Source organism: Neopelma chrysocephalum, unplaced genomic scaffold (assembly GCF_003984885.1).
Source record: "Neopelma chrysocephalum unplaced genomic scaffold, ASM398488v2 Primary Assembly neopelma1_75, whole genome shotgun sequence".
NCBI classification, from domain to species: domain Eukaryota; kingdom Metazoa; phylum Chordata; class Aves; order Passeriformes; family Pipridae; genus Neopelma; species Neopelma chrysocephalum.
In genome coordinates, this window is record NW_020897736.1 from 12,672,220 (window position 1) to 12,692,372 (window position 20,153).

Genomic DNA, 20,153 nt, shown 5'->3' on the forward strand with positions numbered 1-20,153 from the left:
GCCTACACAGAATTATATCTCACATCCTACACAGTGACATCAGGCAATGGCTTGGCAATCAGAAATGTCACTGCTGACAAATCATGGCCTTCAGCAACACAGCTCTCACTTCCTGCCCTGGGACAAGGGGGGAATTCATACCAGACAACTTCTCCCGGAGGGTGTGCACATCCTTAACGTTGGAATAGGGACCGGATCCCACAACTGTCTTTGCTCCCATCTTGAAAAAGTATCTTGTATCACTTTCCAGGCCATGCACTTCAGTGCTGAAGATATTTCCTGACCAAAAGCAAGTCAAAAGAAATTTAAAATGTGCAGTTTCAAGAGCATTCAGAGGCTGCAGCAAAGCAGCAACAAAATTCTGCTTGGATCCTTAGAAGTGACGGATTTTGTGACATGAGCTCCAAGAGGCATTTCATACACCTCTTCAGTATTAATGAACTTGCTACTTGCAGAGGTGATGATACAGACTGCACATGGTGCTGCTGGCACACGTTTTTCTAGGAATTACTGACTGCCAGCCTGTATCTGCGGGATGTTTCCTGGGTGACAATGGCTGTTTCAGCCCTAGACATGTTTGATTTCATGTCTCTCAGTAGTCGTGTCCCTGGACTCTCTGATGTGATCAGGAGCAAGGCCCAGCAGGCGCTCCAGGAAAGCTGGCACCAGGAGCTCTTCAATATTTGGTGAGGCAAAAATCAGGGCAGCAGGACTGAGCGACCAGCGCTCCAGAGGCAGGGAAGGAGGCAGGAGGAGGAGTGGTGGGGTACTGCAGCACCTGGAGGAGGCTCACCTTCTCGCGTCAGCAAGGTCCACATGTCATCTGGCTGCGTGTTGTTGGCGTTGTACAGGATGAGATACTCCACAATGATGCCGTTGGGCTCCACGGGCGGGCACCAGTGCACCTGCACGGCGTAGGGGTTGAGCGGGTGCAGCCGCAGGTCAGACGGGGGAGTGGAGGGGCCTGGCAGAGACAAGACCCATCCTGAGCAGCAGGAAGAGGGGGAGAGCTTTCGCCCCCAGGGACATCAGAGCTCAGAGGGGGTCTGAGACCACATCTCTCAGGGTACATCAGGAGGGAACTGACAGAGGTTCGGGGAAAAGCAGGATAAGTCAGGGCTCAGTTCCCATCACTACTCACGGTCGGGAAGGGTGAAGCGCTCCACCACGCTGCCGAAGGGGCCGTCGATGCCGACGCCGTTGGACTGCACGGCAAACTCATACCTGGTGTAGGGCTTCAGCCCACTGATGAGAATGTCTTCGTCAGAGCTGGTGAGAGAGGACACAGCACAAGGTCATGAACACCTGATGGTTCCCCCATGTCACCTTGACACCTTACCAGGATCACTCTAAGATGTTATCCTAATTCTTACAGTATTTGGTTTTTCACCCAAAACTTTGTCTCCTGCAGCCATGTGAGTGCAAGAACATTCAGGTCCCAAGTGCAGAGCAAAGCAGTTCCCAGCCTCCAGGCCCATTTCTGATGTACTTGCATGGAAAAGCCTGAAAATATCCTGGTTAGACGCTGAAAATCTGCACAGGAATCCAGATGAAAAATGCATCCCTAAATTATTGTAACTGCTTCAACTCTAGCAATTTATAAACCAAACTTGTGAGGACCATCTCACAAATCATGAATGCTTTGAGACTGGCCATAACTGCACCCAGCCATGTTGTTAATAGAGGAACAAGTGTGTAAGGTCCAAACAAAGCAAAAAAGATGCAGAGACCAGTAAATGATTCCTTGGTATTCAAGTCAAAGACAAGCCCCACTGCAACATCTCAGCAGTTCTGAACATTATCTGTGACCACGGCAGATGTTCCAGCACCCAGGATTTTCCTAAGTACTGGAAATTCCATGCAGGTTGCTCCTGCCCTGTGTTCGTTGCTGACATGAGCAATCCAAGGCAGATGAACCCTTGGCATCCCTCTTTACCTGGTGTAGTATGTCACAAGAGAGGCATTCTTCAGGCCCCAGGGGCTGAAGCGCACGGTGTAGTTGACAATTTTGACTGTTGTGAAGTCAGGCTTCTTCCACCTGAGCCATATGGAAGTCGAGCTGTTGGACTCTGCATAGACTTGGACTGGAGGCAGAGGAGGACCCTTCTGCACAGGGGGATCTGTGGTGCAAAACAAAAAGAAAAGAGATGTGGAGATGTACATGACAGTAATTTCCCCATCACGCATCCCAAAACTCTCCTCCTCCCCTTCGGTTGGGGGTGGCGCAAACCTTACACGCAGCGTAAGAACAACCCAAATGAGAAGGGGGATATTTTGCTCCTTTCTCTCCTTCCCAATTCCTCCAATGCATTTTGCAATGACTGTCGGTGGAAGTTGCCTTATATTGGGACCTTCCCCATTTTGATATTGTCCTTCCTGAAGCTCATCTTCTGTAGCTTTCTCCCTACCCTTCCTTTGAAGCCACGTGCCAAGCAGAGGAGAAAGACAACAAAGAGGATTGCTCACCTACTGCTGTCGCTGGTGCCTTCTCTGTTTTGCCCTTCCAAACAGCTGCATAACCATCCTCGTGCTTGTTGAATGCCACCAGCTTCACCTCGTAGAGTTTCCCAGGAGCTGGAAAAAAATCAATCAGGGTTTGTCTGGGGTTATTTTTGTCACCAATCCCCCCCAGTTAGACATGTTTTCTTTGATCAGACCAGCTTTTCTCACCATCCAAGAAAGTAGCCTGAACATAATAAATATGTTTTTATTAACTAATACCTGAATAAATATCACCTAATACATAAATTACAGCAGGGAGTCCCCCTTCCACTTACAGGCTTCCCACATACAAACACTGTCTCACAGCTGGTGCACGCATCAGCACAGCTGCTCTCTGGTTCTCCCCTTACTTTTTACAGAAATTATCAGCAGGAAATGGACTTGCCCCAGCCCCCAAGGGTTAACCAGTGTCCTAGTTTGTAGCACATCATCTCAAGATCTCCTGATCTTTCTCCCTTGCAAACTGCTAAAGAAATGTGCACAGCGACTCCTCTCTCCCCCATGGAGGAGACTGCACTGCACTGCTTATTCTTGAGGAGTGAGGATGTTCTCTCCTCTCCCAAATGCACCTCCCATTTCCATGGTTCTTTCTGATTTACCCACTGCTGTGAGGATCTTCCTTCCAGCGAGTCCTCACACGCCCTGTTAAGTCACTGGCAGCTTTTGTTGTATTGTGACTATTTTGACTCCACTGCAGTTTCTTGATTTGCAATTAGAGAAGCAACAGTGCACAGAAAACCCGCACCAGAAACCCGAGGGGCCTCATTACACACTCCTCCCATCAGAGAGCCTTGAACTGTGGGGAATCTCACACTTGGACCCAAACTGAGCTGCTGGACAGGGTGCTCTGTGTCCCAGCAGTGAGGTCCAAAATTCACTTCTTTTTCCTCCAGCCTTTCATCAGCTGAAATACTCTTCTGCTGTAACATCCTAGGTTTTTTTTAATGGAGATGTTTAATCAAGGAAACAACTTGGGAGATATAAAGTTCTCAAAGAAGACACTCCCTGCAGCAGCCGCTCCTTCAGGAGCCCAGCCAGAGCAGTCCACACTGCCTTTGGTTGCCTTGGCTGCAGTGCATTGATGAAGTTTGTTAATTTGGGACATGCCTCTTCATTCCCTGCCCTCATAGATCACTGCTCTCTTTGCCAGACAACGTAAGCAGAATAAAGCCTTTCCTATTGATGCCAATTTTATTATTACTGCCCTGATTACGCTTCCAGAGGCTGATGGTACCAATTACCAAAGGCTTTCTCTGCTCCACAACACACGTTCGCGCTCAGAATATAAAAACAGTTCAGCCACATTTTTCTTCCCTAAAGAATCCCAAAAGCAAACAGAGTTTTGTCTGCCTCCAAGACAGGCTGATCTGCATTTCCACACTCTCCAGCCACAGAAAAAATGTTTCAAACCCACACAAGGGGGATGAGACCAAAGGGCACTCAACTTCCAAAGGGCTGGAACAAAGAGCCCCACAGCCCGTCTCTCACCAGCACAGACACTCCTCCTCCTGCCCCAGCCTTTGGCTGGGCTTTGCTAGGACACGAGCTCTTTGTGGATGATGTGATCCAAAGGATGAAGAAGAGCTCACAGATGTGATGCAGCTGTGGGAAGCTCCTGTTGGGGAATGAAGTGAAGGAAAGGACAACTCCTCCATCTCCATCCCTGGGCAGGATGGACACAGCAGCCACTTACACATGAAGCCAGGGGAGCTCAACTACAAGATTGAGCACTTCACATCCTGAAAATAGGGGTATTTTGGATTTCTCAGTCAGAGGCTTGGCTTCAATTTTTATACACAGGCCCAGATGTTCAAGCTCTTAGAACAGACAGACATAAAGCTCTATCAAGCTGTCAAGAAGCTAGTAGGCAGCATGAAAACAGATGTATTTCACTGCATTCCATCATACATTAAATATAAGCAGAATAATCTAGTCCAGATCATTTCAAATCACTAATCTGAATGACTGCATAATATATCCAATATGCTAAATATGTTGCTTCACTCAGCATTTCAAGGTGCTCATACTGGCCAGGTGCCAGCCATACTTTCCTTTAAGTGGGAAAATACCCTAACTTCCAGACTCCCAGAGGAATGCAGTCTTCCTTCATAGGAATGTGGAAGACAGGATCAGATCCTTACCATTTATTTTTCGAATAAATTATGGCCCTGGTAGTTGTACACCAGTACAGAGAGGAAGATGGAAATCAGTAAGAATTCCTCAGGGAAAAGCCCTGCTGGTGATTCAGGACAGCTTCCTTTTGACTTTGTGGGCTCATGAAATTGCTGGATTTCTTATGTGCCCTTGAACAGCTGCCCATCTCTCACCAGGACTTCAGCACACGCTGCTCTGACAAGACACAAGGTGTGACATTAGTGATACCACTCTAAAGAGGCACAGTTTGCTCCAGAGATTAGCATGAGATGGTAGTAACAGTAACTGTGCTCCAGAAGCTCTGGCCAAAGCTGTTTCTCACCCTCATCCACCTCTGCCTGGGGTGTGCCTTGAAGGGAGCTCTCACCCCACAAAGTGCTTCCTTTCTTGCCCTGCTGTGCTCCTGGAAAAAAAAACCAAGGACAATCAGGAGCTATGCAGAAACAAGGAGTGGGACAGGAGTTTTGTCCTTCAGGCCACACCTCAAACCAGGATAAGGGGCAGAGTGCTGCCTTCAGTCAGGGGACATGTAGGCACTGTGCTGGACCTTGCCTGCACTGACATGGTATGTGACCATGTCTGACCCACAGCCTGGTTTTCCCAGTGCCCAGCCTGGGATTTCCTGACACCATTTCTAACACTGGAACAGGCTTCCTAGAGAGGTGGTCGATGCCCATGCCTGTCAGTGTTTAAAAGGCATTTAGACAGAATCTGCTCTAACTTTTGGTCAGCAGTCAAGCAGTTGGACTTGATGATTGTTGTAGGTACTCCCAAGACACAGTGTTGGGTATTTTCTTTGGTTTTACAGGGGAATCATAGAAGAGGTTTCCAGTGCTGCGCTTCCCTGGCAGACATCCATGAGCTGGGAAATCCCTCCAGCTGATTTTCCATCAGCCCACATACAGATCACGTTAGGGCTGCCAACCCTTCCTGAGACCACTACCAGCTCTGCCTACAAGACACAAACCTAAGTACCTGCACAGGGTAGCTCTGCACCATAAAACTAAACCCTTCTAAATCCCAACCACTCCTCCTCGTTTCATATCCAGACTCCCTGCCTTCCTCAGCACAGCCAGATTCCTGACCTTTCCTTTATTGGACACGTGCAGGAGCACATCATTCAACAGCACAAGGGGAGAAAAGGGAACATCCATGGCGGGGAGAAACCCGAGACTCCATTCCTGACACAGCAATAGACGACACACAACCGCCAGGTCATAAGGAAACCATTAGGGCTTGACGGATGCCCAAATTTAAGGAAGTAATTACAGGAGAACAAGCAGCCCTCTCAGCATCACCGTGCCAGAGCATTTGGAACCAATTCAGCCCACTCCGAGCCCCTCCGCTGTCTGCCTTGCCAGCGGTTAGAGCAGCGCGTGATGATGTTCACATGTGGTTCCCCCAGTGCAATAGACCAAAGTTCTTCAGAGAAGCTCATCACTAACACCCTCTCAGTGGCAAGATGGCTGTGGCAGAGCTGGGAACCCACTTAGTGGTGGCACAACCAGCCCTTCCAGGTGCTGCAGCCTGGCCTTCCCACAGTGCATAATAAATACGCCACAAGTGTAAGATGAATCAGCACACCACACATGCACCCTGCAGGCTCAGCTCACTGGGTAGAAACAGGGATGAAGCATGAAGTGGGGCACAGAACAACTCCACTTTCATCTTCCATGACTCTCCCCTCTCCCTCTCCATCCTGTATCAGCAGGCAAATCAATTAATTAATACAATCAGATGTTAGGGACACAACTCCTTATGGGGAACTCCGAGCGCAGTGACCCAGGCAGGCAGATCTGACTGCTGTGCAGATGTTCTCCAACCATGGACACTCACTCTTCCATCCCTTTTCCCTTATGGGGGAGGTGGAGGAGAATGTTGGCCCAAAATTAGCATGCTGTGAATTATCCCATCTCTGCATTGTAATACAGAGAGATTTCAAACAGGATGCAATTATGGAGCTCCTTAGAAACACAAAGGGAAGGAGAGATCATTGTCCTGACAGGAGATTTCAATCTTGCCACTCTTTACAGTGATACATTAAAAACACTAATTGATTAAGAACCACTTATTAGCATATACTAAGTATATTGGTAACCCTTGGTTAAAAATACAAGCCCTGCTACACTGGCATCAGAAATTTCTGTGGCTTAAACTCTGCTCAGAATAAGCCCCAAGAGCCCCGCTCCAGAAAGGATTTGGAGTGCTCTTAGAACAGCCCACATGGCCCTGGCCCTGTGTATCTCCAGCCAAGCAAACAACTGAGCCTCCTGGGAGCACCCTGGGATGCTGCAAAGTGCAAGGGACAGGCCCTGGGTTTCCACACCAACTGCTAGGAAGATGAAACCAGCTAACCTAGTCGAGTCAGCTCGTACTGCTTCACTTTCTTCTTGAGTTTTATGGGTCCTACGTCCCAGCTCTCATCTTCAGCACCATCCAAGGGGCTCTCGTTGCTGGACTCCTCTGGGCCCACTTCTCGGTAGTAGAGCTTGTAGCCAGATATCTGGGCATGGTTGGCTGGGGGCTGCCACGTTATCAGGAGAGACTCCATCTTCGCTCGGACTTTTAATTCCGTTGGGGCAAATGGAACTGAGAAAAAGAACAGGAGAAAAATGTTCAGCCACTTGTCTCCATTTCCCTGCTCTACTGAATCCTCCCTGTCCTCAGTAGCGAGGGAGAGATGTGAGGAAAGGCTGTGCTGAGTGGAATGTCTCCACTGCCTGACAGTGGAGAGTGGGACAGTTACATTTCCAGCTGGGTGATACAACCATGTCACAAAGCCACTATGGGGGTTTCTCTGAGATATTCCCGTCTTTAACCACTGCTGGAGTCTGGTGTGGGCTCAGCTCTGCCTGGTAGAATTGTCTATTCTCTCCCAAGTGCTGTAACATTGGGGTCTGGGGTTTTGTTTGTTTCTTTCTTTCTTTTTTAAGAATTTTCCCAGCTGCATATGGAGGGAGGAAAGACCCACTGCCCAGGCAAGCAGGGAAAGTACAGGGGCTCCTGAGCAGCGAGATAAAGGTGAGCACTTTGGTCTAACCAAAACCAATGGTTGTAATTCCCAAAGCAAAGCAAGAATCTCTGACAATGCCTAAAGTTCCCCACACCCTGCCCCAAATCCCAGGCATTCCCAGGCTCCTACCGTGTGTCTGGTTGTCTCTGTCAGGAGTCCGGTGCTGGGTCCACTCGGAGGGGGCCCCGTATCCCACACTGGTGCTGGCTGCGATCCGGACTTTGTACACTTTGTTGGGATGGAGCGAGTAGAGCGTGATCTGGGTCTCATTTCCACCCACCTCGATGGAGGTGACCTGATCTGCTGGAACCAAGGGGACACCACTGAAAAAAGGGATTTCCCAGCCAAAGGGAAGTACAGCTGAGCAGCCGCAAGCCTCGCTGCCCCACGTGGTCTGAACGCCCTGGGCTGGCTTGGTTTCGCCTAGTGCAATCTCACACCACCAAGAAAAACCAGAACTGAAGGCTGGGCAGAGTTGATATCCTGACTGACAACTCCCTTCATCACATTCCAAACTGCAGGTTGCCTTCAGCACACGGAGCCTGCCCGGAGGGAGCTGTCAGAAACCCTGCTGCTGACATGATGGCAGAACATGAGCACAGCTGATGGGAGCTGATGGTATGTTCCAGTGCTTCTCACTGCTGTATTTAAATCTTCACCTTAATTTGAACCAGAACTGTCCAGCAGCCCTGCTTTCTGCAAAATTCACACCTTCACCCAAGCCAGACGAAGGTTTTATCACACCCTCTTCAGCCCACCCAAGTTCATAAGGGGGATAACAGGAAATTTAAACTGAGAATGGCCTGGGATTTTCACTGTAACAACTAACTGGTCTTGCTGAAGATTCATGTTGCCTGTTTGGAGAATGCAGAGGTCTTAATTTCAGCTTCCCCGGGCATTAACTCAGCCGGGAGTGCTGTCCCTGCCATGTAACAGAGTATTGCTGAGTGTGATCCCTGGATTGCAAGTGTTTCCAAGGTTTTACAATGCCACAGAGCCATGTGCAGGCTCAAGGCAAAGAACAAGAGCCAGGAATCACAGCACAGACTACTAACCCAGTTCAAATACATGGGAACACGTCCAGCACCTCACACTCCTCATCCTTCTCTCAGGAAGAATCATGACCCTGGGAAGTGAGAAGCTGCAGAGCTTTGACGGTTATAAGAGCAAATACCCAGAAGGATTTGCAAAGCAAGCACACATGGAATTGGAACAGCCACATCCAGTGTAGGTAAATGTTACCATCCCTGCTGAACGCTGCTGGAAAACACTCAGCAATAGAGCAACACAGCCTGGACAGGATTACTTGTGTTTTTGGTTTTTTTCCACAGGGATCACTTTGATTAGAATCCATTTTAAAGAAAGTGAAAGCATTTACCCCTTGTCCCCAAGGAGCATAAAGCTCTTCCCCCAAAACACACAGTTCAGATGGCAGTGAAAGGTTGCCTATGCAGACATTCCTGGAGCAGCACAAACATGGGTCAGGCCGTTCCCCTGGGGACACAGCTCCTCCACAGTCACAGGAAAAGGCACCTTGAAGTCGTGTGAGGTAGCACAGGGCATTGCCATGACCAGCAGGGCCAGGCTACAAGAGAGCTGCTCTGCCTTGGGTAAGAGGGGTCCCCCCATTTCCAGCCTTGCACCTCCTCCCCTCCCCATGACACACTGTGAACACCCCCGGAGCAGAGGACTCAACCCCGCAGATGGTGCTCCCCTCACCTTCCTTGAGGGTGCAGTAGTCGATCTTGTACTTGGTTATCTTGCCGTTGCTCAGCTCTGGAGGAGGAGGCAGCCACGTCACACGGATGTCACCAGGAGTCATGCTGGACAGGGACAGCTGAGGGGCAGCACTGGGAACTGGGTGGAATCAACCACGAGAAGTCAGCAAAGAGCAGAGCAAGACCTCAACACATCTCTGCCTGCTCTCTGAGTTGGCTGGAGGCCACTACCTGATCTTGGCCCTGCCACAGCCGCTGGTGACACAGTGTCTGCCCCAGGGGAACCAATATCCCTCAGAGCATCCGAGGGATGTCTGGGGAGGGGAGATGGTGGGCTACTACACTTCCAGGCTGAGCAGAGTCTGCCCAGCCACACTGCTCCCAGGGATCCATGTCCCCTGCAGACTGGGCAGGCTGGCACACACCAGCTATCAGCCTGTGCTGTATGTGGAGCACGAAGGAGACACTGAAGGAAATGGCTCACAGATCCAGATTGCAGCCTGGGAATCCTCATTCCCTCAAGAACAACAGCTCTGGCTGCAGGCAGCTTTCATGCTTTCAACTCAGCCTTTCAGGCTTCAGACACACATACACACACACGGGACCACGCAGGTCACTGTCGGGAGCATTAAAAGCACATAAAGCACATGAGGTCTGCCAAAACCATCACTGTTTGCCTCTGTCCTGCAGCCTGTGGAAAGCTGTGCATGTCCTCCCGTTGGGCAGCTGTCCTCCTGGCACTCTGCCTCTACTGCTCACAAAATGCTACGTGATAAATGGCAAAATCAACACAAACTACTGGCTCTTAAGGGATCTGACCTCAAGGCTGCTCCCATCCTTACAAATTGCAATAGATGTTTCTTCTGAGTTGAAATCAAGTTTGGCCCAGAGTCAAGCCTGGAGCAATATCATATGAGCTCGGTGAAAGCCTTGAGGAGCTGACTGCAGTTCCCAAAGGATTCTCATGGGCCCCAGTGTCAGCCAGGACATTTTCATGCCCTTAATCACCCAAGTGATGATCAGACCAAGGTGCAGGTTTGGGTTTCTAGGAGCTGCTACTGCCAGGAATATTTTTTAGGCACCAGTTCCCATCTAACTCAACGCACCATCTTCCAGGGTCTGGACAATGATGGAAGAGGATGTCCGGCTGGCTCCGAGCTGGGAATATGCGACCACGTAGAAGACATAGTTGGTATTGGGTTCCAGGTCCTTGACTTGCAGCTCAGTGGTGTCATTATTGACAGCAAACTGGTATTCCACGTTATCTGTTCCTGGAGCCAAGGAAACACTGATCAGCAGGTCAGTGAACTGCCAAGACACTCTTAAAAAAAAAATCACTTAACTCACAAGGTCCACAGTGTAAATACACTTTAAAAATCAATGTATTCTCCAATTCCCCCAGCACCTGCACAAGCCCCACCTCTTACATAAGTTCTTTGAGCAGAAACATCCAATGCCTCAATGTTAATATCTCCATTTTGACTCGAGCTCCATGCTGAGGCATCTGCAGATACCAGTTTAATTTCCAGAGGAGTTCTGGCAGCAGTTCAGCAAGAGTATTGGCTTGCTGGCTCTTGGGGAAGACAAACGCCAAGAGACCCAAGTACCTCACTTTAGATTCTGGGTGTGAACAATTTAGTGATTGCCCTTGTACACAATGTAGCTGGTTAATATCTCCATTAGCATTCACAGCCTTTGCATATAAAATCATTGTGTATAAAATCAGAAGTGCCTGGTACCATAAGAATCCAGACAACTCAGCTATGTGGACATGCTACTGCCATTCAACAAGTCAGAACATGTTGGCTAATCCGCAGGCACTGCCACAGGCTGGTGCTGACTCCAAGAGAAAACTCCTTTATCTGCAATGATAAGAGCTAAACCAACTGGAATTGCTGGGAAGGAAAGTCAACCTGTGCCTTGTGCCTTTAACGAGGTCACAGGCAGTGACACCCACCCACAGCCCGCTGGTAGTGCAAGGAGAAGCCGATGATCTGCTCGCTGTTGTGCTCCGGGCGCTCCCAGGACACGAGCACTGTGGTGCTGGAGAGGGACACGGCCGACACCTTCTTGGGAGCGCTGGGCAAACCCTCCCGCACGATCACCGAGAGCTTGGCCGTGGCACAGGCCGTGCCCAGGCTGTTCTCAGCCACGCACTGGTAGTAGCCGGCGTCCTCCAGGCCGATCTGGTTGATGACCAGGCTCCCGCTGCTCTGCACCTTCACCCGCCCGTTGGACAGGATGGGCTCCCCGTTCTTCAGCCAGTGGATGGTGGGGGCTGGCTCCCCCTCCGCCTTGCACACAAACCTGGCCGTGCTGGCTCGGGTGCGGGAGATGGTTTCAGGAGCCTGGGAGATGCTGGGAGTCGCTGGGAGGAGAGAGAGCAAATTAATGCGGGAAGGAGGAGGAAAAGATAGCAGACAAATCCCTTCTCCTCCCCACTCAGTGCTATGTTTTATTCAGCAGCAGCTTTGCTTACAAGATAGGATTTGCCAGGCAGACTCTAGAGGCTTAATTTAGACTCTGTCCAAAAGGAAAAATAAATTCTGTATCAATCATGTGCTGCATTCCCTGATCCTAGGCTGTTCTCCCTGTTGGCTTCCACGATACTGAAAGTTAATTGCTGATAGAGATTTCCATGGGAGAACCCTGGAGAACAAGAATAAGGCATAAAACGGTTCAGTAAATAGCAGGAACTAAACCCCAAGTTAAAGAGGTGACACTCCCACTGAGAGCTATCCCAATCCAGGGCCTCCTGGCTCTAACCTGGCTCCCATCTTACCCAGCGCAGGCCACAAACGCAGCTCCTTGGGGATCTCCTGGATGTTGATCCACACAATCCACAGCTACCTGGTCAGCATTTCTACCTGGAGTGTTTCCCTGCTCTCTACTCACCAAGGACCCGGAGCTCGGCGGCGGCGGTAACGAACTGCCTGGTTTGGGGTTTGTTGGCCCGGCAGACGTACACCCCGGAGTGATGGGGCTGGCTGGAGGGAATGAGGAGATTGGTCCTGCCCAGCACAATCACATCTGTGGAAATGGGCTTTCCATCTGCAGGAAGAAACATGCACAAATGTGGGAGGGAGCCCCAGGCTGCCCTTTATGAGCGCTTATAAACGACACCAGGATCGCAGCTGGGGACTGGAGAGACCCCCAAATCCCAAACTCCATCCCAGAGGAGGATTCCTGTTGGGACACACCTCAGTGCTTGACTGACAGCTCAAGCCAACACTGGCACAAGGTTTGGTTTAGCCTGTAATAACTGAAGTTCTGTTTTGGATCAAAATAGTCTCTGATGCCTTGGGTGTGCCTGCAGGGAGAGCCCCCAGGAACAGCACATTCAAGGGAAGGCCATGCTAACACATGTTTTGGAAAAGCTGCTGGATCTGCCTGCTGACCCTCATCACAAACACACACACCTCCCCTCACTCGTTAATGCAATGTCAGCAAGACTGCTGAGTCACCGACAACTCAGGGGTTCCTCCCTCCTCTGCATCCTGGATGTGAACCCAAATTTACTGAGCTTCCTGATTCATTCCTTGTCCCCAACTTGGCTGTGAGATATCAGGAAGGCACCTGGTTCTCCTTGGGGCTCCTTGGGGCTCCAGTGTTCGTGTCAGAGACATGAGCTGCCCTCTCCCCATTCTCCTGGCCAGGTGCTCAGCACTGCTGAGTAGGGAAGGAGGACAGGGTGGCTCCGTATCCCTGCCTATAAGTGGCCCTTCTACAACTTCAACTAGCCCTCGGCTTCTCAGCATCATGGACAGTGCAGAGGCTGGTGCTGGGCACTGCATATTCTCAGCATCGATCTGGTCTGAGAAACACAAGGATGTGGTGTTGGTTTCTCTGATGTGGGAGACAAAGCCCAGAGCTGGGGACAAGCTGAGGAAAGGCCTGGATGGAAGGGCTGGCACAAGTCAGCAGCCTGGGAAAACCTGCCAATTTGTGCAGTACCTGTGCACTACCAGACCTTGTTCTTCTCCACCTGCAGCAGTACAACCTCAGCACTGCCTGCCCTTACCTCTCACAGCTTCAGCTGAGCCTGGATCTCACACAGAATAAAACTCCCCACCTCCACTGAGAGCAGCTGCACCAGCTTAGCACCATCAGCAGGGAATGTGGCTGAGAGCAGACCCTCTGCCCCCTCCCTCCATTTTGGGGGGCTTCACATGGCCTCACAGTTCAGTGGCTGCACACTCAGGAGGAGACAATCTGCACACCCCGTTTGCACTCGAGTGGTTGGAAAACCTGACTCCAGATGGTAGCAATTAGCTGACACCACCAAGGCTGGCAAGAGCCAAACTGGCAAGCTGGAGGTACATCCTTGGTGTTCCCTGCATGACTAATGGTCCAGTAACCCAGCCTGCTCCTTAATGAAGGCTTGGAAAGAAACATGCTTGTGTGACACAGAACGACTAGCACTGTTAATCCATCTTTTTTAATTGAAGAGTCCACACCAGGAGGCAGATTGGGACCAAGCAAACACTTGAAATAAAGCATGGAAAGAACTGGTACACCAACCTTTCTCCACTTCCCACTTGTCTTCCCTCCTTCCCAAAAACTTTCACAATGATAATTAACTCTAATAATATCTACTCTGCTATGGGCATCAGCAGCTCTCAGTAAAGCAGTGAGTAAGTGATCAGCACAGGAACGCTGAGCATTTGTAATTGTGAAGTGCATGGGATAAACCAGGAATATTTCTGCCAGAACATTTAATCCTTGCTGCTTTGATTTCCAAAGTTGTATCCTCTGAGATTTTTTTGCTCCTCTTTTGTGGGGAAGAGGAAATATTTTTATATGCTAAAGTCACTGCCCGTGGACAAATCTGGGCTGAAAACCAACCACGATAAACAGTTACAGGGGAGAGGAGTCTTTAATTGTGACCCGGATTTATGAAAATGACTGAGAGCCTTTTCTGGGAGAGAATCAACCTCTGAGCTGAGAGTGTCTTCAGTCAGAGCCTCTGAAACACATCTGATGGATGTGACTCTCAGTGAAGTGACACTGGCATCCTCCTCGCGACTCTGGCTATCAGCCCTGGGTAACATCTGCCATCCCAGCTCACTCGTACACCTCTGACGAGACCTCAGCAGCTCCTCGATCCTTCCACTCAACAAAAACCTCCCTGCAACAGTCCCAGTCACTCCAAGGATTAACAGATCTTATCAAGTCTCATAATGCTGCAGGATAATACAAGTTATTTCTCCAGTGCAACGGCAGATTCCGCAGTATCCTCAGTAACCTCTGAGTCCCTGGAGGAGTGACATACACCTGACCCCATCTTCGTGACCTTCACTGCCCAAGTTCATACAATGAGGAGGACTAATTTAGATCAAAAGGCATCCAGGAACTGGAACATCATGTATTTCACAGGTCAAACAACTATAAATTGAACCTTGTGCTCTGTAACCATCAAGATTTAATTAATAATTCCACTTCAGCAAGGACACCCTACACCATTAGGTACTAATATAGAGAGAACCCTTCCCGTCCCACAGATTTTTTCACCTTTTAATAGATTTTTAAAATAAAGTATCCACAGGTTCCTCTTGACAACACAGACTTAACCCTGTCCCTCATACTCACCCTGTCGTATCCAGGACACGAAGGGGGTGGGATCAGCAGCCGCCATACACTCCATCACCACACTCTCCCCTGCCACCACTGTGGTGTTCTCCGGAGCAGCCACAATGGTGACATCTCCTCCTGCTGGCTGGGAGCCTAAAGGCAAAAACAAAAAGAGAAGTCTGTCCTTACAAGTTGCAAAGTCCCTAGAGAAACAGAGAATGCAGAGCCCTGGGCTGTCTCACTTGTGGAAACAGCTCATGCCCACTTGGAGGAGAAGAGCAGGTCTTGCTTTTACATGACTATGATATTTTTACTAAAGCAACGAACAATCTGCCCTGCAGATTTACTCTAATCATGTTGGCCTTAGTAAAAATTAATATCGGGATTTCCCAAGGAAAATTAGTAGTTTCAACCCAGCACCTTCATAAACTGTTGCCACGTGGATGTTTGTTCTCTAGACAAAAAAAGACACTGCTGTCCTCAGAGCAACACCAACACTCACAGCCTTCGCCAAGGCACTGGAACAGCTCGGGAAGAATCCAGTAACTTGGTTACAGAAATCCTAACAGCCAGATGTTGGACTGTAAACTGCAGCAAGGAAAGGTCAGGGCTGTGTCCCAGCCTTCACCTGACAGCACAAAGACTGATCAGCCATCACACATCTGGAGGAGAGAGCCCTGAGCAGCTTGTACGTGCACAGACCTACAGCCAACACTTAAATCAAGCGAGGTTTACAGGAAGGTCTCCAGGCTGCATTGCACAATGTCTTGAGAATGGGATATTCTGCTTGAAATCAACCTTCTGCCTGTGTCTGCCCACTGCTGAGCAGAGGTTAAGGGAAGGTTAAGGAAATGCCTTTGCAGCAGCCAAATTTCTGTTGTCAGATGAAAACAACCGGAGCACTCTTGAGCAGACCAGACTGTTCCTGACCCTCAACAGTAGCAGCCCTGTTCTTCCAGCTCTCTCAAATACCTCTAACTCTGAGGGACACTTTTGTTGTTGAAGGGAGAAGTAAATGCAGAGGAGTCACGTAGCACCAGTAACTCTTAGGCCTGCAGAGAAAGTTGTTGGCAGCAGGTCTCAAACAAATAAAAGCAGGACCTTTCTGCACAGTACAAACTCTCAGGATGCTCCAGAGTTCAAAACCCAAGAAGTTCAGACAAGTTCATGACGGACACATTTATTGGGACTGTTAAATATGGTCTCATTGCAGTCCCCAGCCCAAAATGGTCCTCACTGGGATACTTTGTCTGACAGGGATCCTGACTGTCAGATGCTGAGGGAGATGTCCAAGGAAAGCACCATGTCCTCTCTGCCCAGTTTTTTCACATGCTGTCCTCCAGCATCTGCTGTGGTCACTTCTGGAGATGGCACTGCTGGACGTCTGGCCTGACCCTTCCTGGCTATTCATGAAGCATTCAAACAACCCATATTTGAATTCCTTGTGGATACAAACCAGAGGAGCTTTGGCCTCAGCAGGCAGAGCTGCCTGCATGGCAGGAGGCCACAGAGGGCTGCACTGAATGTGCTATGCTCAGCCCATCCCCAGGCTCGCTGCCATTCACTCTAAGCAGGGCAGTCTTGCCAAAGAGTTGGTTCAACACTGAAATGTTCTCCCAGTCCATACGTGCGTGAAAGGGATTTCCATCCCCAGTATTACGTGAGCACAGTCAAAAGGAGCAGCAGAATCCCTGAGGCACCAAGGGAGACCGGGAGCGAGCAGGAGCCAGTGCTTGTCCAGCAGGTGGAAGCAGAGACCAAGGAGCACCCCTGGACCCTGACCTGGGGCAGTGGTTGGACCACACTGACCTGCAACCCCAGCCCTGGGCAAACACCAGCAATAGGAGCTGCCCTGGGGCATAAAGGAAGAGCCAGGCCAATTGTCCTCCTTCCAGTGGGACAAGCACCCTGCACAGAGGGGCTGGAGTGGGCAGGCACACACAGTCTCCTGGGCTGGCCAGGGCTTTGCTCCACCACATCATTACCTGCTCCCATCATTCTGTCCATGGACACTTGCAGCCTCTCAGCCATCACACCCAGCTGCAGCAGGACAATTTGGGGGACAGCACAGGGACAAGAAGGAAATACATCACATAAGGATTGTGAGGTCTCACTGATAAACAGATCAAAGTCCTGGTCGCTGTGGTGCCAAGGCTGGGCCTGAGAACTACTGAGACAGAAAATGGGCTTAATGCAAAAACAGGCACAAGAGCTCTCACACCAGGGACCCAAGCTGAAGGATCAGGGAAATGCAAGGCTCTCTGCAACAGCAGCTTTCAACAAAGCACTAATATCCACAAGTAGTCACTAGTCCTGCATCAGACTGCAGGGCCATGGCAGCTTTTGACAAAAACAAGCAGGGCAGCAGCCAACAATCCACATCCTGGAAGCAGGAATATACATGGCAGGACTTCAGCCTACCACGAGAGTGAGATTCTTTACCCAACACCACCGGCTGCCGTGTACCTGCTGGGCAGGACATGGCTGAAACACGTCTGTGTGCACAAAGCTGTCTTTTTCTGCAGTGCTGGGGGAAAAAAATAAATCTAGAGTGAAAAAATAACACCAGCCAGATGGCAATATATTCCCTGCCAGATTTCCAAGCAGCTTTCTCTACCGAGCTTAGGGCAGAGGAAGAGACAAAGCTCCTCAAACCTGACTTTAACACTCATCTGTTGCATTCCGGTGCACGGCCCCAGGTGCTGACTGGCAAAAGCACTTTACAGGTTGTAGAAACTTCACCTGAAGGCACTTCTCCTGTACTGCTTGGTAGTGCTGCCAGTCACCAGGAGAGGGATTTTACCTCAGTTTCAGCCTTGAAGAGCTATTGGGAAAACATATTAGTACAGACCTCACATCTGATTATTACTGAAATTATATTATAAACCCAAACAGTTCTGCTTGCTTTCCCAGTGCATTCCTGGGTGTGTGCATGGATGAATGCCCCTTACACTGCTTGCACACACAAACACATCTCTCTCCAGCTTTGTGTTCCACCATGGGTCTCTCAGAGCAAGTCCACAAGCCAAGCTCCTCTTTAAACTGAGCCCCTTTGGAGCACATTTTTCCCTTGCCATCCATTGGACATAATGGACCACAGGTTCACTGGCACAAACTGGGTTTCATTTGGTTTAAGGAGTTCCCAAGAACAGCACTGAGCTAACCCGGAAAACCTCCACACAGGGGATTCCAACACGCAGCAAAGAGTAAAACCAACGTGAGTTTTTTTGTCTCCACTGCCGTTAAGACCATTTCAGGTCAAGAGGGAATATTGTCAGAACCAAAGGGAAAAAAAGAGCTGCAGTTTCCAAGCCATCTTTCACTGCCTGAACAAAACAGGTCACTGAATGCACCTGCGCCGTGCTGGCCGCTCTGGGGTATTAAAAGCTTTCACAGTGCTGCTATTTAAAACTTGGGCTTTGAGATCTCTCCCCCCTCTACCAGCTTTGTTTTGCCTCTCCAAGCAGCAGAGCTGCTCCAGGCAAAAGCTTTGCACAGCCCAAGGCAGAGCCCATGGATTCACATCAAAACTCGCCATCACTGATGGCCTTTGTGGACTTTTTGCCCTTCTGAATCGGATGGATCGATTTTACCCTCTTTTACTGAAAAAAACCTGCCTATGGGATGCCAGGAATGGCTCTGGGGTGACTGGGATTGTTGCATAGGACTCAGGGAAATCCTCTGGGCACTGAAAGTTGGAGAAGGCGGCTCTTTTCCTGCACAGTTTGTTAACCTGTGCACACACTTGTGTCTGCACAGGGAGACACCAAAAGTGCTACCACAGAACAAGAGACTCACTGATCATCTGCAGAAATATTTCAAAATATTCCCCTCAGTTTTACTGTTTCTGAGCGATTCACTACAGAGGACTTCTCAGTTGCCTGTCATGAGACAGGAGAGTCAGGCCAAATTTGGGTGCTCCATTCGTTGTACCCTTGCTCTCAGAGGCATCTCTCAGTGCCTGGAGCTGGGCTCAGGGCAGGCACAGAGGAAATACAACACATCATTTATGATCACGTGTTATAAAAGCGAAAGGAGGTGGGGAGGGGAGCACAAGGAACCTGGAGACAGCGAGTGAGTGAGCCAGACACATCTCAGCACACAGACCTCCTGCCTGACCTCCACAAATCCAAGCTGCGTCGTTTCACAGCGAAGGGGAACGATGAGCAGGGATGTCAACGAGGAGCTGCTTGGGACAAAGCTCAGAATGTTTATTTGAGGTCATGGCTTGAGTTATAACATACATCAGTGATTTCCAACTCCAAGAGTTCATAACTTGGCTCTGCCTCTAATGCATCCATAATTCAAGAGCGATCCTCTCCCACCTCCCTGCTCTTGTTAGTGCAGAGCATCAGTGAAGAATTCAGGTAGTGCAACAGGAGGAAAATGCTTTTTGTTCAGCCAATTTGTGATGGTCGTTTGCAGTGACAAGAGGATGATTTCTTGGATGGGAACTAACACCTCTCTCCCGACTCCATAAACACCCTGCCTTGGTAAAAGTGCTGGAAGGTCAAACACGACTTGCATGGCGACACATTCAGCTCTCAGCTGTCAGCAGGTCAAGATTTGGAGACATCCAACAATCAAGCAACAATCTCTGTTCTGCGAACTTTCTCACCCTCTCCGGAGGAGGAGCATGAAACCTTATTCATCCCTGTGAGCCTCCTCCGGGAATAGATCCTAGCACTGAGCAGCTGTTCATTAGAGAAAGTCAATGCTGTCACTGCTGTTACTCTGCAGACAATAAAGGAGCAAATCACCCATTGCAAAGCACACACCTTCAAAAATGCGGGTGCTGTGTTTGCAGAGTGTGTCCTACTCCCACTCCCGAGCTCTCTCACTTTTCTGGGATAACTCACAGACCTCCTGGACTGTTCGGGAAGAAAGCTGACAGCAGCCATGGAGGAGAAAAACATCCTCCAGACCCGCCTTCCTCCTCCCTTTACACTGTCCTGGAAATTTATCTGTAATTTATTTCTATTTCTGGGCTAGACCCAGGACAGGAGATAATTAGCAAGTAAAATCTCTAGGCAGGACACTTGCCCAACTGTATCTGAACACTACAGAATATCTGCTCTGGGGGCAGTATAAACAATATCAGATCTCACACCTGAGCACTCTTAGCAACAGGCATATCTTCTTTTTGAACTGTTCTCACCCGAACACAGCAAGGCACAGCTTTGCAAACAGGAAAG

At 49.6% G+C, this 20,153-nt stretch overlaps 1 protein-coding gene across 2 annotated transcripts in view; it reads right to left on the reverse strand.

The window, feature by feature from the left end:
- Positions 1 to 20,153, reverse strand: part of IGDCC4 (immunoglobulin superfamily DCC subclass member 4) — an 88,975-nt gene that overhangs the window by 15,218 nt on the left and 53,604 nt on the right. For both annotated transcript variants that reach the window (XM_027688342.1, XM_027688343.1), the window contains exons 5-16: positions 14,977 to 15,111; positions 12,283 to 12,438; positions 11,345 to 11,755; positions 10,494 to 10,658; positions 9,389 to 9,526; positions 7,799 to 7,969; positions 7,012 to 7,245; positions 2,467 to 2,574; positions 1,937 to 2,120; positions 1,142 to 1,269; positions 794 to 964; positions 142 to 279 (exon numbers count right to left, since the gene is read on the reverse strand). In XM_027688342.1, coding sequence (XP_027544143.1) covers positions 142 to 279; positions 794 to 964; positions 1,142 to 1,269; positions 1,937 to 2,120; positions 2,467 to 2,574; positions 7,012 to 7,245; positions 7,799 to 7,969; positions 9,389 to 9,526; positions 10,494 to 10,658; positions 11,345 to 11,755; positions 12,283 to 12,438; positions 14,977 to 15,111 — 2,139 coding nt within the window. The remainder of the gene's footprint in view (positions 1 to 141; positions 280 to 793; positions 965 to 1,141; positions 1,270 to 1,936; positions 2,121 to 2,466; positions 2,575 to 7,011; positions 7,246 to 7,798; positions 7,970 to 9,388; positions 9,527 to 10,493; positions 10,659 to 11,344; positions 11,756 to 12,282; positions 12,439 to 14,976; positions 15,112 to 20,153) is intronic.